Source organism: Choristoneura fumiferana, chromosome 9, assembly GCF_025370935.1.
Source record: "Choristoneura fumiferana chromosome 9, NRCan_CFum_1, whole genome shotgun sequence".
Taxonomy (NCBI): Eukaryota; Metazoa; Arthropoda; class Insecta; order Lepidoptera; family Tortricidae; genus Choristoneura; species Choristoneura fumiferana.
Genome location: NC_133480.1, coordinates 12,897,313 through 12,906,826, shown reverse-complemented (window position 1 = coordinate 12,906,826; position 9,514 = coordinate 12,897,313). Strand labels below are relative to the sequence as shown.

General features: G+C 35.3%; 1 protein-coding gene across 1 annotated transcript; it reads left to right on the top strand.

Annotated features, from left to right (window-relative positions):
* Nucleotides 1–11: 11 nt before the first annotated feature.
* Nucleotides 12–6,802, top strand: Snr1 (SWI/SNF related, matrix associated, actin dependent regulator of chromatin, subfamily b, member 1). The gene is made up of 7 exons (XM_074092454.1): nucleotides 12–238; nucleotides 384–574; nucleotides 971–1,133; nucleotides 1,882–2,029; nucleotides 2,507–2,718; nucleotides 3,582–3,758; nucleotides 5,379–6,802. Exons 1-7 carry the CDS (start codon nucleotides 158–160, stop codon nucleotides 5,523–5,525), a joined length of 1,119 nt encoding a protein of 372 aa, XP_073948555.1. The 5' UTR covers nucleotides 12–157; the 3' UTR covers nucleotides 5,526–6,802.
* Nucleotides 6,803–9,514: the final 2,712 nt, after the last annotated feature.

Genomic DNA, 9,514 nt, shown 5'->3' with positions numbered 1-9,514 from the left:
AGTACCTATAGCTTGTACAGCCCTATTATGCGTTGACGCCGCCATTTCGATTTCGACAGAAAGAAAATATTTTTCCTATTCTTCTGTCTGTTTTCGTCGCGACAAACCAGTGTTTTATTATTTTTTCAGACGAGAGCTAAATTAAATTATAAGCAAAATGGCTATACGAACGTACGGCGATAAGCCGATAAGTTTTCAAATAGAGGAAGGCGGAGAATTTTACTGTGTTGGCTCAGAGGTAATTTTGTTGTTGCTTGCAGTTTCTTTTAACCTTTTATTGCTTATACGTACATTGAAAGTAAACAACTAAAGGAACTAAAATACGTAATAAAATATTCATTAATTGTTTACAAAATTCTAATACAAATTTTCAATGTTTTTAGGTCGGAAATTACCTTCGGTTGTTCCGGGGGTCTCTCTACAAGAAGTACCCTGGCATGGTCAGAAGAACCCTCACAAATGAAGAAAGAAAGCGTCTCGTAGATAACGGTCTTGGACAGCATGTCTTGTCGAGCTCTGTATCCTTATTAAAAGCATCGGAAGTTGAAGATATTATAGAGGGAAACGATGACAAGTGAGTAAAGATGTTTCATAGAAGCATGCATAAATATCCGATACAACTATTCAAAGGGTCTGTAGGATGTGTCAGATATTTATGTATCTTCTACTGTGGCAGATATTGATGCAGGCGATTGTACATATTTCTACAAAAGAGAAGTAACATTGTTTGACCATTTGCCTCACTGATTGTATTGTGGAGCTGAGAAATTGGCTGAGTTGCATTCAATAATTATTGTTACCGAATATAAATTCATTATCCCAGCCTATATACGTCCCACTGCTGGGCACAGGCCTCCTCTCAGAACAAAACCCCTCCCTCTTCCCTCTTGCTCTGAGAGGAAATAAAAATTATTACAATTAAAATTGCTATAATGTGATAGAACTTATTTATGAAATTCATAATGTGCAGATACAAGGCAGTTTCCGTGAGTCAAGAGTTGGCTACCCCTCGGGAGAGTAAAAGTAAAAAGCCTCACAATCCAGCATGGCTGCCCGTGATGCCCAACTCCTCACACTTGGATGCAGTGCCCCAAGCCACCCAGATTAGCAGGACAAGGGTCCACAATAAAAAGGTACATACAAAGTAAAGTAATGTTTAGCATTTAGGGAAAGGAAACACAAGTAGAAAGAAAGATATATTTATAACAATAATAACACATACACAGTAAAATACAAACATTCACATAGGAAGCTGCTGTTATAACATGGTCCTGGCTCAGCAAGTCGCTGGTTGAAAACCTGTACTGGTCTTCTGTCGGGCCACAGAAGAGTAAAATTATTGAATTACAACACTTGATAAAGTGAACTAAATAATTGTATTTGTAAAGATAATGCTCAACAAGATCTATTACTTTATAGCTAGTTGTCGACCATGACTACAAAGCTTAAACACAAATGTCATGTTGAGCATGATTCAATTAGTAATTATCATAGTTGCGTTAAGAAGGTTTTTAATCTCAAGCAGAGCCCTATATCTTAGGCCTCATGTGCACTTATTATCACAATACTTAAGTTAATTGGTGGTCAGCAGTGGCGTCTTTAGCCCATGTAGCGCCCGTGTGCAATTATTACTTTAGCGCCATCTAGGAAAAGCGCGGTTAAAATGGAATATGTACAAAGTGCCGCGGCCGGCGCCTCTAACACCACTGCGCCTGAGTGCAACGCACACCCTGCACTATAGGTGACGCCTCTGGTGGTCAGTTGTAAGTAAAAAAAAAAGGTTTTATCATTCTAAAGGAAAAGGCTGTTTTGTGTGACAAATGTAGGTTAATAACAAAAAAGCTAAAGGATATTTTTATTACGGTAACATTTATCTTTCAGGTGCGCACATTCCCTCTGTGCTTCGACGACACAGACATGACCGCTATGCTGGAGAATGCGTCTCAGAAGCAGATCCTCGTGCCGATCAGATTGGACATGGAAATTGAGGGGCAGAAGCTCAGGGACACATTCACTTGGAATAAAAATGGTACATTATCTTATCTATTTGTCAATTATTTGTTTGATATACAACCGGATGGCTAAGTAGTTAGAGAACCTGACTACGAAGCTTGAGGTCCCGTATTTGATTCACGGCCGGGGCAGATATTTGTATGAATAATAATGATTGCTTTTTTTGGCCTTGGATGTTTTATATGTATTTAAGTATGTATTTATCTATATAAGTATGTTTATCCGTTGCCCAGTATTCATAGAACAAGCTTTTCTTAGTTTGGTACTAGGTCAATTGGTGTCACATGTCCCATGATATTTATTTATTTATTTATTTCTATACAATTCTACATTTTATTGCAAATTCTGTCCTTGTTTCTTGTATAAATCATACAGGCTGTGAGCGAAGTATAAGCAATTTACTACACATCCATTGCTTTCTCATACATTGTCTGTTCATTCATATATTTTTTATGAGTTCACAAATATAAAATTGATCTCTCTTCTTTTCTAGAATCAATAATAACTCCAGAGCAGTTTGCCGAAGTGCTCTGTGATGACTTGGAGCTCAACCCAAGTACCTTCATCCCGGCGATCGCTTCCTCCATCAAGCAGCAAGTGGAGGCATTCCCGAGCGAGCCGCCTGCTATACTAGAGGAACAGACTGACCAGAGGGTTGTTATAAAACTGAACATACACGTGGGGAACACTTCACTTGTTGATCAGGTTAGTGTATAAATTAAATATTTAGTTATGAATTAAGTTGGTTCAGTCAATAAACTAAAGGTACAGTCAAGTGCAAAAATAAGTATCTATTTGAACCACTCAAAAATATGTTACTACGGCCTTATTGCGTCGGAATAAGAGTCTGTGGTATTTATTTTTTAAACATTGAATAAGTTCATATTTTTACACTTGACTGACAGTAATACATATTATAAGTTTAACCTGCAATACATATGCAATGCTGCAAACTATTATAGTAGATGCTTGGTTCTGTGCCCCGCAAATCTAAAAGCTTTAGTAGATGTTGGTATAGTCTTGGGATTCAATCATTTAAATAACAAATGTTTGACAAGTCTTCCTTTTACAGAGTTTATAAAATAGTGTTAGTGTTATTAGTGAATGCATGTATGTAAACTCTTTATTGTACAAAAGACAAGAAACAAAATACAATTGACAAACTTTGAGATACTTGTACAAAGGCGGGCCCACTCTACCAGTCACCTTTCAAAGGTTTCTTAATACCTAGTGTTAGTTTTTTTTCTTAGACTTGCGTCCCTCAAAGACTGAAAGCCTCCTCCATCCTCTTCCAAAACCTGTCTTTGGCAGTGCTGGTCTTGTCAGTTCCAGGTCATTATTATAATTATGCTAATCCATAAGATGTAATAAAATCTAAAACTAAATCATGTGACGTGTTTAAGGTTGCTTTACATTTTTCTTACAACTTCTGAGAAACATTCATACCGGCAGGACATAAAGTTTAGTCAAATGAAGTCTATTGCAAAAGATGCATTCAATTGTATATTTGTTGATGAACAATGAAACAATAGCGAACCATTATTTCTCTGACTCCAACATTGTTCCAGGTGGAATGGGACATGTCAGAGAAGGAGAACAACCCGGAGGCGTTCGCGATGAAGCTGTGCGCGGAGCTCGGGCTCGGCGGGGAGTTCGTGACAGGCATCGCGTACTCCGTGCGCGGGCAACTGGGCTGGCACCAGCGCACCTACGCCTTCAGCGAGGCGCCGCTGCCCGTCGTCGAGGTGATAACAAATCTCCAGCGTACTCTCACCCTCGCATCTACAACAATATCTGAAAGTTTGTGATATCAAGCTCCTATCCGTTCCTAGAGCTCAAGTTGTTGTAAAGAAATGGCTTGGCACTTTATCTTTCATGTAGGTGCCATATCCGTTTATCAGAAAGAGCTTAGTTCAGAAACTCTTAGTACGCTCACACACTTAATTTGGCATGAGTGAGTGTGCATAGCAATTAATGCCCACCCTAGAATGGAGGACGCAGGATTTGGGTATCGACTCTACTTTGTCTATAGCAGGGTTACTCAAAGTGGGGTACGCGAACCCCTATTCGACGGTAGGGGGTTCGCGACAAGGTTTACGTGACTCCAAAAACCACCAGGCTGCAAGACTAGCAAGATGATTAAGATTGGATTTTGGAGTCTTTTCTCCAAATTTGTTACTTATTTGTTTGTTATTTGTTGTCGTTTGTTTCAGTTTGTATTTTCGTTGGCAAGATGATTCTTATCTATATTTGTTACCTTTTATTGAAATAAATAATATACATTATATTATGATGATGATAGAAATAAAAATAACCGTACTTTCTCCAACAGACAATTTTATTACTTTCTTTGAAGGAGGGGGAGGGGTTCGCTATCGTCTAGAAACTTTAACAGGGGTATGTGGAGCCATAAGTTTGAGAAACCCTGGTCTATAGCAAGACTCGCTAATAGATTTAATTATTAAAATTGTATTCAAAGAAGAAAGACTGGCAGAAACACGTTGACTCGTAAATTCAATGCTTTGGCACGCCATTTTGTGGCCCCGTGCCTGGATTTGGCCAGTGCTGGCTAGAATAGAATAAATATACAGGGTGTAACATTCAGATCGGTCAATATGGGAAAGTATGAAACTATAAGGCATACTAAGATCTGTTCTTAGGCACCATGTCATCGATTTTAGTAACAAGAAAAACTGTATTGAAACATTTAAAAAATAATTCTTGTACTCAGCTCGGGAATCGAACCTAGACGATTTTAAAAGTAAAACTTACCTACATTATTAAAGAATATGAAATAAGTATAATGCGTTTTATTCATTCTAGATATCTTGTTTCATAGTCACATTTATTGCTTATGACCTACACTACACTATCAATATCCAAATAGAAATTATGTAAGTTTAATTTTTCAAATTAATCGGGTTCGATTCCCGTTCTGAGTACAAAATTTTTTTTAAATCTATGAATACAGTTTTTCTTGTTACTAAAATCGATGACATGTTTCCTAAGAACAGATCTTCGTATGTCGAATAGTTTCAGACTTTCCCATACTGACCGATGTATATACACCAATGCGCAAATAAAACTAGTCAAAAATATCACACGCATATAAGCATATACACACATATATATCGTGTTCACAAGCATATAAGATTTTATTTATTTGTTTGCTTCAAAATCTTGCAAGTTTAACTTTTCTTAATAATCTTGCGCCATTTCCAGTAGTCGGATTGGCTTGAAATTTGGTAAACAAATGGTTAGATGACAATACAAGTACAGTCAACAAAAAAGGACAGTCAGCATAAAAGCTTACATTTAAAATGATATTATTTTCTAACGAAAACCTTTACCAACATTGTTCCCAGACTCCATACCGGCAGCCGTCAGAAGCCGAGCAATGGGCGCCGTACCTCGAAACCCTCACCGACGCGGAAATGGAGAAGAAGATCCGCGACCAGGACCGCAACACGCGCCGCATGCGCCGCCTCGCCAACACCACGCCGGGTTGGTAACTACAGCCCTTACGGCGATAATATGGCTATACATCTGGGGGGCTACTACGAAATTCGAAAATAGAAGTTCGTATCGTACCGTCCCTCTCACTCTCGTATTAAATAATATTAGCGTAAGTGGGACGGCAAGATACAAAGTTCGAATTTTGCACTACGTAGTATAGGGTCTGGTATACCAGAAGCAATGGACTTGAGGACTAATCTCAAACAATGGTGCTAAATTCTACAGGGTGTGACATTCAGAATGGTCAGTATGGGAAAGTCTGAAATTATAAGACATACGAAGATCTGTTGTTAGGAACCGTGTCAGCGATTTTAGTAACAAGAAAAACTCCATTCAAACATTTAAGTGAAACATGTACTCAGGTCGGGAATCGAACCTGAATGATTTGAAAAATAAGACTAACATTATTAAAGAATATGAAATGAAATGCATTTTATTCATTCTAGATATTATGTTTCATAGTAACATTTATTTCTTATGATCTATCTATTCTATCAATATCCAAATAGAAATAATTTAAGTTTTATTTGTCAAAACAACCCGGTCCGAATCTTGAACTGAGCAAAAGTTTTTTTTTAAATCTATGAATGCAGTTTTAATTGTTATTAAAATTGACGACGCGGTTCCTAACAACAGCTTATCGTATGTCTTATAGTTTAAGACTTCCCCATACTGACCGATCTGAATGTTACACCCTGTATACTTCATCAGTTAGAATTAGAAAATATTCCACAGGTATTTTTTCTTTTGTCAATTAAACAACAAATGATGAAAGTATAGCCTTATTAGTGACAGTTTAACCACTTCAGCACAGATAAAAATAAAATAATGCTGGAGCTCAACATAGGAACGCAGATCAAATTTATGAAATAAGCATTGGTGTGGCAGAACTAGATTAAACTCTGACGTCACGCGTCATTAATCAAAATAGTTAATAATTAATTAAGAAAAGAAATTAGTGACTCATATGAAAAAATATCGAAATTAATTTCTAATAATTGACTTTTCTATATAAAAAATAATAAAAAGCGTTGATATTTTTTTTGGACAATTCCAATTTCTTTAATTCTGTTGCATAACGAAAATGTTCATATTTAAAAAAAAGTAAAAGTAAAAGTGTCTCAACTTTATGAACTCCACCATAAAAGTGACAGCTTATTCAATGAACTTACACAACCTTTTAACTCGCTACTCTGCTTCCACTTATCTTTGTAGTTCATTGATACCTCCGCAAAGTAATACCTGAATCAGTAAATTAAAGGCTTCACTTTATGCACTAAGTAGCAACTGACAATTCCACAGTGATAACTGGTATTTAATTAAATTAGTTTCACTTTATGTCCACCATTTGACAGATTCAGAATACAATTTAACTCCATCTGTTATTATAGTTCATGAACTGCAAGATACCTTGAATCAGTATTAGGCTTCACTTTATGCATATTCATGCATTATGATCTGGTATTTATTTATATTTGAACAAATACAATCTCATCGCAACGTGGCTTTGAGGTTAGTCTATGAATCATGCACGTTTGTCATGCAAAGGACTAGATTTAAGACTGCTCACAGTAGTTCGGTCAAGGACTTTAATTCATGTGCCACCATGGCACCATTTCACAGTAAACGTTATAGTGACATCGCATTATTTAATAAGGAAAATCGTAATGACTTTTCCTTTGAAAAGGTGCCATAGTGGCTCACGAATTAAAGTCCTTGACCGTAGCAACATCACAATATGTGAGGCATTGAGTGTCGAAGGAGCTAAATTTCGCGTAGGCCAGATATACACGTGTTACAGAAATACCCGTTTAGCGAAAAGGGGGTTAAATGGTCTCTTATAAAGAGTCCATTTGCAATATTTTAAAACCGTAGTAGGTATCACTGTATGACTTACCTCGAAAATAAAAATTTCATATGCAGACCCTATTTCAGTTAAATTAGAAAATAAATTATGGCAGAATGATTATGTACATTATTACCTAATATCCGCAACACGACAAAGAGTTTAAAAAAAAACCCTCTGTTAAATAATCTATGCTAACTCCGGGTGTATGGCATGACAGCTTGCTAGGGTTGACAATATTTTTGGCTTTAATAATTTATTAATTTTTTTTGGTTATTTTGTATCACGTATTTTGCGAGGTACTATGATGTCGCATCGTCGATTTTTTTAATGAAAAAAATTAAAAAGAGCGTCGGTGGTCACCTAACGGTCAATGCGTAATAAATAAACAAAAAAAAAACATCACAAATACGTGATAAATGGTTAGTTAATAGACAATCGAGATTTTATCGGATTGTATAAAAGCACTGACGTTTTTGACTAAATATTGCAATATTTATTTAACGATTTAGAAAATATCCTTTAGTATATTTAGATAATTAATTTATTTCGTTATGTTTGTTTTGAACATTGAACTTTGACTTTGTACTGTATGTACTTTGACTATTAAATCATTTTGATGTTTTCAGCTTTTCGCAGCTCAATTTTCTAAGTTTTAGATATTTATGTTAGGTTATGGTAACTCTTGCAAGGCATAGTTATGGGCCAGTAGTTAAAATAATAATCTGGCTTGTTTGTTACTTTATATTTAACTAATTTATAGTAATTGATCGTTATAACTTAAGTTTCAAGTATGGTATTGGTGGCGTATAAAATGATAACGACTTTATTGGAGGTATTATTTTTATTTTTACAAAAAAATTCAGCATAGTATTTCCTTTATCAATCAGTGAAAAAGTATATTTAATATTCACGTATTTAAAAATTGTAGTTATTGTATTTCTAATCTACTCACCCTCACTTACGTTTTCATAAAAAGTTTATACTCGTATATAAAAGTATTTAACACAATGTTACGTTACGCGATTTATTTAATTTGCAAGGTACTTAACTATTATTTCTTGATTATGGTTAGGGTTTTGGTTTTTGATTTCTGGGCGGGAGAATTTACTAAATATTCAAGATTACACAACCAACAGGGCTCGAATATCAATACCAAAGAGGCTTAAAAATAAAAGTTGTCCATTAATAATACTTTGCGATATTTTTATGTTTTTCATAAGATTGCTATCTTGTGTATTGAGTCTTTTAATTTTTAATCACATATTTAAATTACAAGATTACTACTTATTTTTTTATGTTAATTACCATATTTATTTGTTTCCGTACATAAGACTACGTAACATTTACAAACTTAAAATTCTAATCGTGGCTGTTATTTTAAATGAATTAAAATTCAATGTTTGAAATTTTATTAAATTTCTTTTATTCATTCGCAACTTGAAAACTTTCTCATTTCAATTTGAGTTTTGGCGAGTTGAATGTTGTTCTTGGATTTAAAAATAAAACAATGGAGCTTTAGTTAATTTCTAGTTATGTTGTAGTAGGCGGCAACAATAATATGCTTTAAGATAATTTAAAAACTTGGCTCAAATAATTTAGTCTTTAGGCCTATTTCGCGAATTAACAATATAATAATTACAACTACACGATACACATTTAATAAACAAGGGGGAGGGTTATGGGGATCACGACTCCCCCCCCACCCTGGGCCTTGGGCTGGGTCTAAGACAACAGTAGATGTTTGACTAATATCATTACTTTTTGTATTCATGCGACAAAAGAGCAGAATTGATTTACTTAGTTATGACTAGAATGTGACCATGTCACTGGATCAGACTTTGTCTATGCCCTTCTTGGGCTTTCACTGTCTGGGCATTTTTGTAGTTTCGTTTTCAGGATAAATAGTTTCCTATCCATTCAATAGATGTTACTTGATCTTTGAATGGGGATCAATATACCATGGAGAAATATTAGGAGGTACCGTGCCTATTACGCGAGCTGAATAACGGATGGACTCTAAACTCGTAAAGTATAATTATTTTCTGTTACAAATAGTCTGGTGTTGTTACATTATTTGAGATATGAAACTTAAACGTATTTCTAATAATTAATCGTTAAATCATAACGGTCACGTCG

Excerpts from the sequence above, each read along its gene's own strand:
- Snr1 (XM_074092454.1), top strand. The coding sequence starts at position 158 with ATGGCTATACGAACGTACGGCGATAAGCCGATAAGTTTTCAAATAGAG. Across the intron at positions 239-383 it reads TTTACTGTGTTGGCTCAGAG|GTCGGAAATTACCTTCGGTT; the intron begins GTAATTTTGTTG and ends CAATGTTTTTAG. Across the intron at positions 1,134-1,881 it reads CAAGGGTCCACAATAAAAAG|GTGCGCACATTCCCTCTGTG; the intron begins GTACATACAAAG and ends TTTATCTTTCAG.